The sequence below is a fragment of the Heterodontus francisci genome, chromosome 1, assembly GCF_036365525.1.
Source record: "Heterodontus francisci isolate sHetFra1 chromosome 1, sHetFra1.hap1, whole genome shotgun sequence".
NCBI classification, from domain to species: Eukaryota; Metazoa; Chordata; class Chondrichthyes; order Heterodontiformes; family Heterodontidae; genus Heterodontus; species Heterodontus francisci.
Window position 1 is genome coordinate 53,023,050 of NC_090371.1, and position 17,615 is coordinate 53,040,664.

The 17,615-nt window shown below is 43.9% G+C and overlaps 1 protein-coding gene across 1 annotated transcript in view; it reads left to right on the forward strand.

The window, feature by feature from the left end:
- The window catches only part of dcc (DCC netrin 1 receptor), a 1,023,267-nt gene that overhangs the window by 529,485 nt on the left and 476,167 nt on the right, over window positions 1-17,615 (forward strand). The window contains exon 8 of the mRNA XM_068054526.1: window positions 11,477-11,631. Within this exon, the coding sequence (XP_067910627.1) occupies window positions 11,477-11,631 (155 nt within the window). The remainder of the gene's footprint in view (window positions 1-11,476; window positions 11,632-17,615) is intronic.

Here is a 17,615-nt window from a genome sequence, read left to right on the forward strand (position 1 = left end):
AACTCCATCATTTATGAATTGACTCTGTGTTACAGGCCTCATTGTAGCCCTGGTAAGAGAACTGGTTACCACACAGAAGTAATTTACTGGCAAATGGCATGTGTTTAAGCTTCAACATCTGCTTGATCTTTTCCAATTACTTTTGGTTGAAGGCAAACAATTGTGCAACTTCTTCTAGGTGCAATAAAGATGCATCTTGTTTGATTCCTTATGCCATATTTTAATTAATTTAAACTTGAAATGTATCAAAACCCCCGTTTTACAGCTCTATTATGGTCTTCTTTCTCAACCCCTGGGGACTATTATAGGTCTATGCAGAACAAAACAAATGTTTTCTGATATTTTTGTAGCACAGTAAAAGAGTGTGTTAAGCATTACACACAGCCAGTGATGATCAAGGATATTGTGATGATCAAGGATATTGTGATGATCAAGGATATTGTGAAGCTCTGCGGGATAATTCCACATCAGTCTGTCTGGCCAAATGGTGAATTCTGAGCCAGTAATGAATTCATTTATTGATTTTTACACTCCAATTTTCTTCTCCTCTCCTGAGGTCCTGCCTTATGATTAGAGGAGATTTTGCAGTTAGCAGCAGTCCTCTGGTACCAAATCGAGATTGAACTGAACACCCGTCACTTCTTCACCCTCTTCTTCATGCTCCAGAAAAAGATGACTCCCCACTAAAAAGCCCACTTTTGAAAATTATAGTTATGGCACCTAAAAAAAAAAGTGCCAGTCAAAACACTTGTACAAAAAACTGTCTTTAAAAAAAAAACTGAAAGTCACACCTAACGCAAATCCAACCAATTTTCCATTTGGGTGCCAACAGTAATGTGTAACCAGGAAATTTCCCCTATAGCACCTTGGAAGGCAAAGTAATTGAAGATGTGGGCAACCTCCCAACCTGCAAATCTTGATTTTCCGCCACCAATAATTAACCTCTAATTTAGAACATAGAACATAGAACATAGAACATACAGCACAGAACAGGCCCTTCGGCCCACAATGTTGTGCCGATCCTTTGTCCTCTGTCAAGGACAATTTAATCTATACCCCATCATTCTCCTTTATCCATATACCTATCCAAAAGCCTTTTGAAAGTCCCTAAAGTTTCTGACTCAACAACTTCCCCGGGCAAGGCATTCCATGCCTCGACCACTCTCTGGGTAAAGAACCTTCCCCTGACATCCCCCTTATATCTCCCACCCTTCACCTTAAATTTATGACCCCTTGTAACGCTTTGCTCCACCCGGGGAAAGAGTTTCTGACTGTCTACCCTATCTATTCCCCTGATCATCTTATAAACCTCTATCATGTCACCCCTCATCCTTCTCCTTTCTAATGAGAAGAGGCCTAGAATGTTCAGCCTTTCCTCGTAAGACTTATTCTCCATTCCAGGCAACATCCTGGTAAATCTCCTCTGCACCCTCTCCAAGGCTTCCACATCCTTCCTAAAATGAGGCGACCAGAACTGCACACAGTACTCCAAATGAGGCCTTACCAAGGTCCTGTACAGCTGCATCATCACCTCACGGCTCTTAAATTCAATCCCTCTGCTAATGAACGCTAACACCCCATATGCCTTCTTCACAGCCCTATCCACTTGAGTTGCAACTTTCAATGATCTATGCACATAGACCCCAAGGTCTCTCTGCTCCTCCACATGCCCAAGAACCCTACCGTTAACCCAGTATTTTGCATTCATGTTTGTCCTTCCAAAATGGACGACCTCACACTTTTCAGGGTTAAACTCCATCTGCCACTTTTCAGCCCAGCACTGCAACCTATCCAAGTCCCTTTGCAGACGACAATAGCCCTCCTCGGTATCCACAACTCCACCAACCTTTGTATCATCTGTCAGAATTTACATCAATGAGGCATTTTAGCTTTAAAGGAGCAGGCCACATTGACTGCAACTTTACCTTTATGGCAGAATAACAGCTGACATCAGGCAATAATGTAAAACCTATGATATGGGCTTGGCTGCCCGTTAAGCACTTCTCCTGGTTTTCGCCTTTGTTGAATTCAATAGGAACAAATATGGGGAAAAGTATTTAATGGGCGACCCAGGCAATATCACATGTTTTACACTATCACCCGACATCAAAATTAACCCCTTGTTTGTTACGCAGAAAGCTCTCAAGGACATTTGGCCCCTTCCTATAACTTAACTACATGCTGCCCCTCTGCGACAATGTCCGAAAACATGATGTCAGGTTGCGAATGGCTGCTGACAACCCAGCTCTACCTCATCACCTCTTGACCCTTCCACTGCCTCTGATTTGTCATGCTGATTACCCAGTATTGGATATGCAGAAATTTCCTCCTATTAAATATTGGAAAGAATGAAGCCATTGATTTCGGTTCCTGTCACAAACTCCATCCCCATTTGCAACTGTATCTCGTGCAGGTAGACCTTAAGGATAACTGAGACAGGAAATGAAAAGATTTCTACTGGTGCAAAAATCAGTGACTTTTGGAGGTTAGGAATTGCTACCATTGAGCAGAGGGAACTTTACTCTGAGCTTGGTCTGGGAATCAAGCATAAATCCCTTATCAGTATAGTTTGACTTACTGGTTATATTGAGTGCCCTCATGTGATCTTCCTTGAATTTAAAAGTCAGTAAGGATACAGGAAAGAAATAAGTTACATTTATCTAGCACCTTTCACAACTTCAGGACACCCCAGAGTGCTTTACAACAAATGTAATACTTTGGAAGAGCAGCCAATTTACATAGAGCAAGATTCCCCAGACAGGCCTGTCCTGAAGTTCCCATCATCACAGATGCCAGTCTTCAGCCAATTCACTCCACGTGATATCAAGAAACAACTGAAGGCACTGGATACTGCAAAGGCCATGGGCCTGACAATATTCCAGCAATAGTACTGAAGACCTGTGCTCCAGAATTTGCTGCAGCCCGAGCCAAGCTGTTCCAGTGTGGAAAATTGGCCAGATATGTACTGTACACAAAAAGAAGGACAAGTCCAACCCGGCCACTTACCACCCATCAGTCTACTCTCAATCTCAATAACGTGATGGAAGGTGTCATCAACAGTGCTATCAAGTGGCACTTGCTTAGCAATAACCTACTCAGTGACGCTCAGTTTGGGTTCCGCCAGGGCCACTCAGCTCCTGATCTAATTACAGCCTTGCTTCAAAGATGGACAAAAGAGCTGAACTCCAGAAGTGAGATGAGAGTGACTGCTCTTGACATCAAGGCAGCATTTGACCGAGTATGGCAACAAGGAGCCCTAGCAAAACTGGAGTCAATGGGAATCAGGGGGAAAACTTTCCGCTGGTTGGAGTCAGATGGTTGTGGTTGTTGGAGGTCAATCATCTCAGCTCCAGGACATCACTGCAGGAGTTCCTCAGGGTCGTGTCCTAGGCCCAACCATCTTCATCTGCTTCATCAATGACCTTCCTTCAATCATAAGGTTAAACGTGGGGATGTTCGCTGTGATTGCACAATGTTCAGCACCATTCGCCACTCCTCAGATACTGAAGCAGTCCGTGTAGAAATGCAGCAAGACCTGGACAATATCCTGGTTTAGGCTGATAAGTGGCAAGTAACGTTCGCGCCACACGTGTGCCAGGCAATGACCATCTCCAACAAGAGAGAATCTAACCATCTCCCCTTGACATTCAATGGCATTGCGGTCGCTGAATCCCCCAGTATCAACATTCTAGGGACTGCCATTGACCAGAAACTGAACTGGAATAGCCATATAAATACCATGGCTGCGAGAGCAGGTCAGAGGATAGGAATCTTGTGGCGAGCAACTCACCTCCTGACATCCCAAAGTCTGTCCACCATCTACAAGGCACAAGTCAGGAGTGTGATGGAATATTCTCCATTTGCCTGGATGGGTGCAGGTCCAACAACACTCAAGAAGCTCAACAACATCCAGGACAAAGCAGCCACCTTGAGTGGCACCCCATCTACAAACATTCACTCCCTTCACCACCGACGCACAGTGGCAGCAGTGTGTAACATCTACAAAATGCACTGCAGCAACGCACCAAGGCTCCTTAGACAACACCTTCAAAACCCGCTACCTCTACTACCTAGAAGGACAGGGGCAGCAGGTGCATGGGAACACCACCACCTGCAAGTTTCCCTCCAAGCCACACACCATCCTGACTTGGAACTATATCACCGTTCATTCACAGTTGCTGGTTCAAAATCCTGGAACTCCCTAACTACACTGTTGGTGTACCTACACCCACATGGACTGCAGCGGTTCAAGAAGGCAGCTCACCACCACCTTCTCAAGGGCAATTAGAGATGGGCAATAAATGCTGGCCTAGCCAGCGACGCCTACATCCCATGAATGAATGTAGAGGAGAACACATTAGATTAGATTAGATTAGAGATACAGCACTGAAACAGGCCCTTCGGCCCACCGAGTCTGTGCCGACCATCAACCACCCATTTATACTAATCCTACACTAATCCCATATTCCTACCAAACATCCCCACCTGTCCCTATATTTCCCTACCACCTACCTATACTAGTGACAATTTATAATGGCCAATTTACCTATCAACCTGCAAGTCTTTTGACTTGTGGGAGGAAACCGGAGCACCCGGAGAAAACCCACGCAGACACAGGGAGAACTTGCAAACTCCACACAGGCAGTACCCAGAATCGAACCCGGGTCCCTGGAGCTGTGAGGCTGCAGTGCTAACCACTGCGCCACTGTGCCGCCCACATTGTGAGCTGTGAATACTGTATACTAATTGAAATAAGGACAAGTAAATTGCTGTTCACTTGGAAGGAGTTTTTGGACCTTGGACAGTGCGAAGGGAGGAGGTAAAAGCACAGGTGTTGCATCTTCTGCACTTGCCTGCATATCAATCTTGGTTGTTGCTGATCATTCACGGAATCTCTCATGGTTTCAGATGGATTACTTAGCTTGAACAAGACACGCTGACAAATATGTTTCAAAATTTGACTTGGACAAAGAAAATTTAAATTTAGATGTTTTTAATAATTTGCCTCTTAGAAATCTAACTGGACATAATGTTTGTATTTGGAACTTGTGATTCAAAACAAACTAGGCTATTTTTATTTCGGACAACTAGGCTTTTAACCCCAGATGTAACAAGGAAGAATAAAAGAAGCCAAAATGCTTCTTTTTGTCACATTAATTCCACAAAGATAAGTACAGATGAGCGAAGCCATTCAGCCCACTTAACTCATCCTCCTACATGGAACTCAATTTTTTTGATTTGTTCATAGGATGTGGGCATTGCTGGCCCATCCCTAATTGCCCTTGAGAAGGTGGTGGTGAGCTGCCTTCTTGAACCGCTGCAGTCCATGTGGGGTAGGTACATCCACAGTGCTGTTAGGAAGGGTGTTCCAGGATTTTGACCCAGCGACAGTGAAGGAACGGTGATATAGTTCCAAGTCAGGATGGTGTGTGGCTTGGAGGGAAAATGGCAGGTGGTGGTGTTCCCATGCACCTGCTGCCCTTGTCCTTCTAGGTGTTAGAAGTCGTGGAGTTGGAAGGTGCTGTCGAAGGAGCCTTGGTGCGTTGCTGCAGTGCACCTTGTAGATGGTACATACTGCTACCACTGTTCGTCGGTGGTGGAGAGTGTGAATGTTTGTGGATGGGATGCCAATCAAGCGGGCTGCTTTGTCCTGGTTGATGTCGAGCTTCTTGAGTGTTGTTGGAGCTGCCCCCATCCAGGCACGTGGAGAAAATTCTCCCTGCTGACTTGTACCTTGTAGTTGGTGGACAGGCTTTGGGGAGTCAGGAGGTGAGTTACTCGCTGCAGGATTCCTAGCCTCTGACCAGCTGTTGTAACCACGGTATTTATATGGTTACTCCAGTTCAGTTTCTGGTCAATGGTAACCCCCAGGATGTTGATAATTGATACTCCTAATGCAGTCTCAGAGTACTTAATTGATTAATTTGGGCAGAACCTTTATTCATGTTTCTTAGTTGGGCAAACATAAATAACTGCAATCAAGGTAGCTTTAGCTGCGAAACAGCCACAGGGACAGTTGTTCTGGATTCGGGTGAAACCTCGGGAGAAAAAAAAAATGAAACAGTTGCAGTTGTTTAGTTGGCATCTTCTGCAAAATGAGCTTTGCCCAATTTTATTATGTCCTTCCCCTCAGTTTCATGACAATGTCACCTCTAAGGGCTGCATAAGTACTTTCAGTACCACCTGAATTATATTATTTAGCAACAGACTACCATGTGGAGCCAGTACTTCCAGCAGCAAGGTGAGAATGGAGTGCTGGGACCCATCTTCCCAGGCAGATAAACACATTGGTAAACATAATGGAATTCACTCGGGCATAGGAAACACCATATAAAAAGGCAGGCAAACCAAATAGGCCAATCTTGTAGATGAGCTTGATATATTCTGTGAATGCCTCGCTCACAAAGAAATCTTTCACAGTTACTTATAGCAAGCCTGACCAGCCATGGTGCTGACAAAAGATAATCAGAAAAATTGTTTTGCAAACCCTCCTGTTGCTCATTCATAGCATAAGGCAAGTTACCAGAAAATATATTGTTGCATCATTTCCGTGCGCAACTTTGCCATGATGTACAATTTTTTTTTCAATTCCCTGAGAAAATAACTGGTTTTCCAAAGACATTTTCGTGAAGGTGGTAGCTCGTTTAAATAATTCTGTCTAGTTAATAGTACAGACCATTCTAGATAAACATACACCAGCCCAAGAACAGCACAGAATCCTTGATTCAAGCATAAAATATTACCCAATTATCCATTTGTTAAAACTCAGCATTTTAAGCAGTAATCCACCATTAGTTGTTACCCAGAGACAATGTTACATTATAGAAATGTAATCAATTTTGTGTAAAATATTGGTTTTTTTAGACTGTATTGAGTTGGTTTTCTTTAGATTGAATTGGAGAATTCATTATTAATTGGGCTGTGGTGGTAAGATTTGAGCAATTGGCTTTTACTATCTGCAGTGTATAGAAATCCTTATAACAGCACAATCCTGATTCAATAAAGTGTGTCTTGGTGAGTAGTACTGAACATTTTCTCCGGATCAAGTGTCGACATGTCTTGTCTTCTCTGTTCCCATGGATTTCCTTCATGGTTATCTTACAGAAGTGAAAGCTGTGAAAAAAAAACACCACTTCAGAAATCTTTCCTGATAACTTGAAAGATCTAAGGAAAGATGGTGATCCATGGGGAAATGAGAGATGGAGAAATAAATGGCAAGACCCAAGAATAAAAAATTTAGACAGGCAAAGTTCATCTCTGAATTTTTTCGGCTCTTTTTTTAATTCTTTCATGGGATGTGGACATCACTGGCATGGCTAGCATTTGTTGCTCATCCCTAATTGGCGGCTCACCACAACCTCCTCAAGGGCAATTAGGAACGGGCAACAAATGCTGGCCTTGCCAGTGACACCCAAATTCCATGAAAGAATAAAACAAACTTGGACTGTATTCCTCCGTAGACATAGGTGTTCAGCCATTTATTGAATGGATTAAAGCCTGTGTAATAATGGCAATGAGGGAATTAAGTATTCAGAAATGAACCTTGCCTGTTGCAATCACTATCCTCGGTGTCACAAGCAAGAAATGCTGAAAATACTCAGCAGATCTGCAGAGTTAACATTTCAGGTCAGTGACCCTTCATCAGAACATCGGTTCTGATGAAGGGTCGGTCACTGACCTGAAACGTTAACTCTGCTACTCTCTCCACAAATGCTGCCAGACCTGCTGAGTATTTCCTTCATTTCTTGTCGGTGTTTCAGATTTCCAGCATCTGCAGTATTTTACTTTTATCGATCCTCAGTGTCCCTGTTTTCGTCCATTAAAGGAACACGACCTGCATGCAAGGGGGAACCCTTTCCTCATGTGTTGGTCAAACCTAGGTGAGTGACCCTAATTTTGTGACTTCGAAATTTGTGCGCACCCATTCTTTGGCTACATCAGGGGGTTGGGGGAGCACACAAATACAATCTCTTTTCCTGGAGTATGAGGCCTGAGGTGCTTCCAATATTGGGTCTCAGACCTGGTTTCCATGAAACGGGCGGACTGTGGAGACTAAGAGGCAGCTCGCATGGTGAAGTGTCATTGAAGATTTGGCAATTATGATGCTGACGGTGATCCTCAGGTTTGCAAAGAAGCGTAGCAGAGGTGGGAAGTGAATGGGAAAACAAGCACTTTGCAGTTGATTTCTATAGGTGCGTGATTCAATACAATTGACACACATGAGCCACCTTGTGCTGGGAGAGGCCAATTTGTGTTATTATTTTCTCTGCATTTGATTAGCTTCCTCCACAGACAAAGGGCTTGGTTTAATCTCTCCATTATGTGCCTCTCAGATTAAAATGTCTTTCCAGAGAAGTTCTGATGTGGTAACAATAGCTAAATGTGCTTAGACAACAGTTGATAAACATAAACATGCAAAATTTGGATGTCAAAAGTAATGTAGTGCCGAAAGAAAATTTTAAGGATGACGAGGTTTCTAACAGTGTTTAAATACAATTTGTATTTCACTTGTGCAAAAAGAGAAGCTGCTGATCTGTTAATTTCCTCATTTAAAGTGTTGTGTGATGACATACAGCAACTTGATAAGTTTCTATCTCTCAAGTAGATGTTCTATTAAGACTGTGACATTGGGAATGTGAGGTTTACTATCTCTAATTGAAATACCAGTGCTGAGTGAAATTTTTGTTCTGCTTTAAGAAGAAATTTTGCAATAATATACAAATAGCAATGAATTTTTCTATGATTTGCTCTTCTCAAAACAAAACTACCTGTACCTGCATTGCCATGTAATCTCACATCCCTTCAGGTCCTACATCAAGTATGGTTAAGCTTTGTTTATCTGCTTCCTTATATGAATATGGAAAAGTCATAAAATTAGTTGCAGTAATAGCACTGAAAGCTCACTCACAGATGCCCAGCTGCCCAGAATGATTGACACTCTATTTACATATTTTGTATAACGTAGGGCTTTATGATCAGTTTATATTCATCTTTCATAGATGGAAGGATGCCAACACATATTTATTTTATGGAATGCCCTGGATGACCAGTAATTTATTTTCTCCTAGTATGTATTCATGTCTTCAATTTTTAAAGGTAGATATAGCAAAATGCCATTTCATGTTAAAAGTTTGTGAGGCAGTTTGGTAACACAGAAGTTTGGGAATTTGATATATATTTGAAAAGGAAAAAAATGCAGATCCATCAGGAAAGAATGGGGAAGTAGTTCTAATTGGATAACTCTTTCATGCACAATAGACTGAATGGCTGCTGTCTGTGCTGTATATCTCTGATTCTATACATGTGTACAAACTGTGCTCCAGACCTGATCTATTGTGGAGTCAATATCTGAACTAGCTGCTTTGACTTATTGAAATACAAGGTGTGCTTCCTGAAAAGTTGCAAAATTATGACAGTTGGCCACCACTGACTAACAATGACCATATTCAGAATTAACTTATGGTTTACTATTGCACTTCAATGAAAGCTCAGAGGTCAATTCAGGAATAAAGATATTCCATGAGCCATTCAGGGTCAATTTTTACCTCAGTGATTTGAGGGAGCAAAGAACTTTGTCCCAGATATTTTTGTAGAGCTTCCATGTAGCACCATTCTCTCTATGTATTTAGAGTCCAATTGTCACTTTGATTTCCTCTATCCCCGCACTCCTCCCCGCTGCACTATCCTGAAAGTGGTTGCTCATACTTGCTGTATAAGTGTTGACTGTCTCTATTATCTCATTCTTCCCACTATGTGGCTTGTGAGCATTGGGAGGTTATTTTGTCCTGAGGATTATCACAAACAATACTAATGCTGGCTTCATAGGCTTGGACACAAATGCATATTTCCTGTAAGAATAATTAAATACAGATCTGGAGCTAAACTTTGACCGAATCTCTTCCCTCTCTCGGTTAGAGATGCTGAAACTAATTGTTGTGCCTTTGTTAACACTATAGCTGAGACCAACTAGCTCAACTTTTTCCCTTTGCGGTGGTGTCAATAACCAGGGGGCATAGATTTAAGGTAAGGGGCAGGAGGTTTAGAGGGGATTTGAGGCAAAAAAATTTCACCTAGAGGGTGGTTGGAATTTGGAACACACTGCCTGATGGGGTGGTAGCGGCAGGAACCTTCACAACTTTTAAGAAGTATTTAGATGAGCACTTGAAACGCCATAGCATACAAGGCTATGGGCCAAGTGCTGGAAAATGGGACTAGAATAGTTAGATGCTTAATGGCTGGCACAGACACGATGGGCCGAAGGGCCTGTTTCTGTGCTGTATAACTCTATGACTCTAATTCAGTAGGTGTTTGATTATTTACTTGCTATGATCATAACAAGAACCAATCGGACAGGTTTTCTTGAGTTTAACAATGAAAGAGGTTAACCTTTTTGTACCTAAACCGCACTAATGAAAATAATAAAGTATGCGCCAACTTTCACTCATGTACACACTAGAAGTTTACACACACACAAATAGATTACAGAGTGGGGAAAGGTAGATTGGTTGAGTTAGAATCGATAGAAAAAAAAGGTATACAGTCTGTGGGGTTTAGTGATTCGGCTGGCTTTTAGCTGAATTCGGTGGTCCTGAGGCTTTTAGTTTAAAGAGGTAGATGACTGGTTTGGTCGGTCTCTTGGAGACAGCGATGCGGATGATTTCCTCCAAGGGGGTTTCTGGTTATAGTCGGAGTATGCAAAGGTGGGCAGTCAACTGGCAGGATTTGAAAGCTTTTAAGCTGGAATGGAGAGATAGAGAGAGACCCCCACTTAGGTCTGCACATGTCAGAGTTCAGTTGTTTTTCTTCTCTCTGCTGCAGAAAGACACAAGCTTAAAACCACAGATGGAGAGGGGCTTTGTCAAATAACAGTCACTCAGTCATTCACACATAGCAGTTAGCAGTATTTCTCTCTTGCTAAAAAGAACAGGTAGTTCCCAAAAACTTCCTGGGTCTTGGTTCTTGCTGCGGCATGAGCAGACATTTCATTTCCCTCCTCACAAGCATTGCAGTGTAGGATCCAGTGTTGCAAATTAGGTAGCCATTTTAAGCTGCTAGCAAAGTCATCCTATTAGCTGGTCTTTTTAAAATGTCTTTTTAAAAAATGTAAGATCAGATCTCCAGTCAGTGGATTAAAAAGAGGTATCATTCAACAAAGAACATTGGCACAGCAGCACAATTTTCACTCTGATGTGACCAACAGTCTGTAATTTATGGTAGTTATTTTTAGGGCCTTAAATGCTGGAATTACCTCCCTAAACATCTCTGCCTCCTTTAAAATGCCTTCTAAAATCTACCGTTTTCACCAAGCTGAGACCTGTCCCAACACCACCTTATATGTCTCAGTGTTGCATTTTGTCTGATTAGGTTTCTGTGAAGTACAATGGGGCATTATACTATGTTAAAGACACTATATAAAGGTTGTTGTTATTGTTGTTGCTTGTTTTAAATTAACTGCCCCTCTATCTCTTTATTACAGTTCCTCCAAGCTTCCTAAAGCGTCCTTCCAACCTCTATGCTTATGAGAGTATGGACATTGAGTTTGAATGTGCAGTTAATGGGAAGCCGGTCCCAACTGTGAGGTGGATAAAGAATGGAGAAGTGGTCATTCCCAGCGATTACTTTCAGATAGTGGTAAGCAGTACATTTCAGTGACATCACTCTGTTTGATTAAAGAATTCAACACTAATGAATCTCAATTTGACTTGTTCCATTGGACTTGGTTCATATTAAATTAACTGGAACAATGTTGGCTTTGATTATTGATCCTGAACATAACTGCTCAGTTATATGTTAAGCATTGCAGTTAACATAAAAGGGAATCCAAAGGTCCTCTATCGTCATATTAACAGTCAAATGGTTGTCAAAGGAGCAGTGTGACTAATTAGGGATGAAAATGGAGATATATTGGTGAAGGCAGAAAGCATGGCTGAGGTTCTAAATGAGTACTTTGCATCGGTGTTTTCCAAGGAAGAAGACTTTGCCAAAGCTGCAGTAAATGAGGAGGTTGTTGAGACACTGGATGAGATAAAGATAGATAAGGAGAAAGTACTAGGAAGGTTGGCACTGGATAAGCCACCCAGCCCAGATGGGTTGCATCCTAGGTTGCTGAGGGAAGTAAGGGCAGAAACTGTGGAGGTGCTGGCCACATTCCTCCAATTAGATATAGTTGTGGTGTCAGAGGACTGGAGGATTGCAAATGTTGCACTCTTGTTCAAAAAAGGGGAGATGGATAAGCCCAGCAATTACAGGACAGTCAATTTAACGTTGGTGGTGGAAAAGCTTTTTTGTAGAACTTTTTAGCGTACTTATTCTGGTTCAGACATGAGAATTACACACACTCAGCTTACTAAATCGGATATCAAACTTTCATGAGTTACTCCAGATATCTAAAAATTGTGTGATACAATGTGCTACCCCACTAGGGACCTCTTAACACTTATAATTACCTATTCCCGAAATATGAAGCAAGCAAAATATTTACAATCACCTAAGAGTGGTCAACTTCACTTTTATTGTAGTTTCCAAGTGACTGACTAGGTCACTCTTTCCCCTCTGGTTGCAACACTGAAGTTTCTCTAAAATTACTTTCACACCTTAATTTTAGGAATGGACATCATACTGATATTGGCTTATTGTCCAATTGTATTTTTTTATTCGTTCGGGAAATGTGGGCAGCGCTGGCAGGGCCAGCATTTATTGCCCATCCCTAATTGCCCTTGAGAAGGTGGTGGTGAGCTGCCTTCTTGAACCGCTGCAGTCCTTGGGGTGTAGGAACACCTACAGTGCTGTTAGGAAGGGAATTCCAGGATCTTGACCCATCGACAGTGAAGGAACAGTGATATAGTTCCAAGTCAGGATGGTGTGTGGCTTGGAGAGGAACTTGCAGGTGGTGGTGTTCCCATGCATCTGCTGCCCTTATCTTTTTAGGTGGTAGAGGTCACGGGTTTGGAAGGTGCTATCGAAGGAGCCTTAGTGAGTTGCTGCAGCGCATCTTGTGGATGGTACACACTGCTGCCACTGTGCATCATTGGTGGAGGGAGTGAATGTTCAAGCTGGTGGATGAGGTGCCAATCATGTTTTGTCCTGGATGGTGTCGAGCTTCTTGGATGTTGTTGGAGCTGCACACATCCAGGCAAGTGGAGATTATTCCATCACACTCTTGACTTGTAACTTGTAGATAGTGGACAGGCATTGGGAAGACAGGAGGTGAGTTACTCGCCACAGAATTCCCAGCCTCTGACCTGCTCTTGTAGCCACAGTAATTATGTGGCTGGTCCAGTTCAGTTTCTGGTTAATGGTAACCCCCAGGATGTTGATAGTGGGAGATTCAGCGATGGTAATGCTATTGAACGACAAGGGGAGATGGTTAGATTCTTTGTTGGTTGTGATTTTCATTTCCTGGCACTTGTGTGGTGCAAATGTTACTTGCCACTTACAGCTCAAGCCTGGATGTTGTCCCGGTCTTGCTGCATATGGACATGGGCTGTTTCAGTATCTGAGGAGTCACGAATGGTGCTGAATATTGTGCAGTCATCAGTGAATATCCCCACTTCTGACCTTTTGATGGAGGGAAGGTCATTGATGAAGTAGTTGAAGATGGTTGGGCCTAGGACACTACCCTGAGGAACTTCTGCAATGATGTCCTGAGATGATTGACCTCCAACAACCACAAACAAATATTCCTTTGCGCTAGGTATGATTCCAACCAGCGGAGGGTTCCCCCCCTGATTCCCATTGACTCCAGTTTTGCTAGGGTTCCTTGATGCTATACTCGGTCAAGTGTTGCCTTGATGTCAAGGACAGTCACTCTCACCTCACCTCCGGAGTTCAGCTCTTTTGTCCATGTTTGGACCAAGGCTGTAATGAGATCAGGAGCTGAGTGGCCTTGGTGGAACCCAAACTGAGCATCACTGAGCAGGTTATTGCACTGTTGACAACCACTTCCATCACTTCACTAATGATTGGGAGTAGATTGATAAGGCGGTACTTGGCTGGGTTGGATTTGTCCTGCTTTTTGTGCACAGGATATATCGGGGCAATTTTCCACGTTACTGGATAGATGCCAGTCTTGTAGCTGTACTTGAACAGCTTTTCTAGGGGCACAGCTAGTTCTGGAGTACAAGTCTTCAGTACTATTGCCGGAATGTTGTCAGGGCCCATACCCTTTACAGTATCCAGTACCTTCAGCCATTTCTTGATATGGGATTGGTTGAAGTCTGGCATCTGTAATGTTGGAGTCCTCAGGAAGAGGCCGAGAGGGATCATCCACTCAGCACTTCTGGCTGAAGATGGATGCAAATTCTTCAGCCTTTTTTTTGCACTGATGTGCTGGGCTCCCCCATCGTAGAGGATGGGGATATTTGCAGAGCCTGCTTGACCTGTCAGTTGTTTAATTGTCCATCATCACTCATGACAGTATGTAGCAGGATGGCAGAGCTTAGATCTGAACCGTTGGTTGTGGGATCCCTTAGCCTGTATATTGCATGCTGCTTCTGCTGTTTGGCATGCAAGTAGTCCTGTGTTGAAACTTCACCAGGCTGACACCTCATTTTTAGGTACACCAGGTGCTGCTGCTGGCATGCCCTCCTGCAATCTCGGTCGAACCAGAGTTGGTCCTCCGGCTTGGTCGTAATGGTAGAGAGGGGGATATGCCAGGCCATGAGGTTACAGACTGTGGTTGAATGCAATTCTGCTGCTGCTGATGGTCACCACACTTGAGGAAGGATATGAAGGCTTTCAAGAGGGTACAGAAGAGCTTTAATGGAATGGTTCTAGGGATGAGGGAGTACAGTTACATGGATAGATCAGAGAAGCTGGAGTTTTTTTCTTAGTGCAGAGTAGCCAAGAGATGATTAAAATTATGAAGAGCTTAGATAGACTGTTCCCAATGGCTGAAGGTAGATAACCAGAGGATGCAGTTTGAAGGCGATTGGCAAAAAGAACCGGAGGCAACATGAGGAAAAACATTTTTAATTACTGAGTGATTAGGATTTGGAATGCACTGCCTGAGAATGTGTTGGATAAAGATTTAACAGCCTTCAAAAGGGAATCAGATAAATACTTAGGAAGGAAGGGAGGAACATAGGAACTTGAAAGAGAAAAAAATTGCAGGGATATAGGGAAAGCCGGGGGAGTGGAACTAACTGGATTTCTCTACAGAAGACTAGATGGACCGAATGCCTCTTTCTGTGGTATACACCTTGTATGATTCTAGGATAATATATTCTTTATCAATATACAGTAGGAGTATCACCAGAAACTCCTTGCTCAGCATGATAGAGCCTCCTCAAATGGCTCGGAACGCATACTGTCCATCCGACTGCTCACCGCCTCTGGTCCAGTACACCTACTCAGCATCTATGCTCTAACACTCTGCTCCTCACATGAAGCTAAAGATCAGTTCTACGAGGAACTCCATAACATCATTAGCAGCATCCCCAACACCGAACACCTATTCCTGCTGGGGGACTTGAATGCCAGGGTTGGGGCCGACCATGACTCATGGCCCTCCTGCCTTGGGTGCTATGGCGTTGGAAGGATGAATGAGAACGGGCAGAGACTGCTTGAGTTGTGTACCTATCATAACCTCTGCATCACCAACCCGTTCTTTCACACTAAACCCTGTCACCAGGTTTCATGGAGGCACCCAAGATTGCATCGTTGGCACCAGCTAGACCTCATTGTCACAAGGCGAGCCGCCTAAAACAGTGTTCAAATTACATGCAGCTTCCACAGTGCGGACTGCGACACCGACCACTCCCTGGTGTGCAAAAATGTTAGACTCAGACCAAAGAAGTTGCATCATTCCAAGCAGAAGGGCCACCCGCGCATCAACACGAGCAGAATTTCTCACCCACAGCTGTTACAAAAATTTCTAAATTCACTTGTAACAGCCCTTCAAAACACTCCCACAGGGGATGCTGAGACCAAGTGGGCCCGCATCAGAGACGCCATCTATGAGTCAGCTTTGACCACCTACGGCAAAAGTGCGAAGTGAAATGCAGACTGGTTTCAATCTCATAATGAAGAGCTGGAACCTGTCATAGCCGCTAAGCGCATTGCACTGTTGAACTACAAGAAAGCCCCCAGCGAGTTAACATCCGCAGCACTTAAAGCAGCCAGAAGCACTGCACAAAGAACAGCCAGGCGCTGCGCAAACAACTACTGCCAACACCTATGCAGTCATGTTCAGCTGGCCTCAGACACCGGAAACATCAGAGGAATGTATGATGGCATTAAGAGAGCTTTTGGGCCAACCATCAAGATGATCGCCCCCCTCAAATCTAAATCAGGGGACATAATCACTGACCAACGCAAACAAATGGACCGCTGGGTTGAGCACTACCTAGAACTGTACTCCCGGGAGAATTTTGTCACTGAGACTGCCCTCAATGCAGCCCAACCTCTACCAGTCATGAATGAGCTGGACATACAGCCAACCAAATCGAAACTCAGTGATGCCATTGATTCTGTAGCCAGCGGAAAAGCCCCTGGGAAGGGCAGCATTACCCCTGAAATAATCAAGAGTGCCAAGCCTGCTATACTCTCAGCACTACATGAACTGCTATGCCTGTGCTGGGACGAGGGAGCAGTTCCCCAGGACATGCGCGATGCCAATATCATCACCCTCTATAAAAACAAAGGTGACCGCGGTGACTGCAACAACTACCGTGGAACCTCCCTGCTCAGCATAGTGGGGAAAGTCTTTGCTCGAGTCGCTATAAACAGGCTCCAGAAGCTGGTTGAGCGCGTCTACCCTGAGGCACAGTGTGGCTTTCGGGCAGAGAGATTGACCGTTGACATGCTGTTCTCCCTTCGTCAGATACAGGAGAAATGCCGTGAACAACAGATGCCCCTCTACATTGCTTTCATTGATCTCACCAAAGCCTTTGACCTCGTCAGCAGACGTGGTCTCTTCAGAGTACTAGAAAAGATTGGATGCCCACCAAAGCTACTAAGTATCATCACCTCATTCCATGACAATATGAAAGACACAATTCAACATGGTGGCACCTCATCAGAGCCCTTTCCTATCCTGAGTGGCGTGAAACAGGGCTGTGTTCTCGCACCCACACTTTTTGGGATTTTCTTCTCCCTGCTGCTTTCACATGCGTTCAAGTCCTCTGAAGAAGGAATTTTCCTCCACACAAGATCAGGGGGCAGGTTGTTCAACCTTGCCCGTCTAAGAGCAAAGTCCAAAGTCCTCATCAGGGACCTCCTCTTTGCTGACGATGCTGATTTAACATCTCACACTGAGGAGTGCCTGCAGAGTCTCATCGACAGGTTTGCGGCTGCCTGCAATGAATTTGGCCTAACCATCAGCCTCAAGAAAACGAACATCATGGGGCAGGACGTCAGAAATGCTCCATCCATCAATATTGGCGACCACGCTCTGGAAGTGGTTCAAGAGTTCACCTACCTAGGCTCAACTATCACCAGTAACCTGTCTCTAGATGCAGAAATCAACAAGCGCATGGGTAAGGCTTCCACTGCTATGTCCAGACTGGCCAAGAGAGTGTGGGAAAATGGCGCACTGACACGGAACACAAAAGTCCGAGTGTATCAAGCCTGTGTCCTCAGTACCTTGCTCTATGGCAGCGAGGCCTGGACAACGT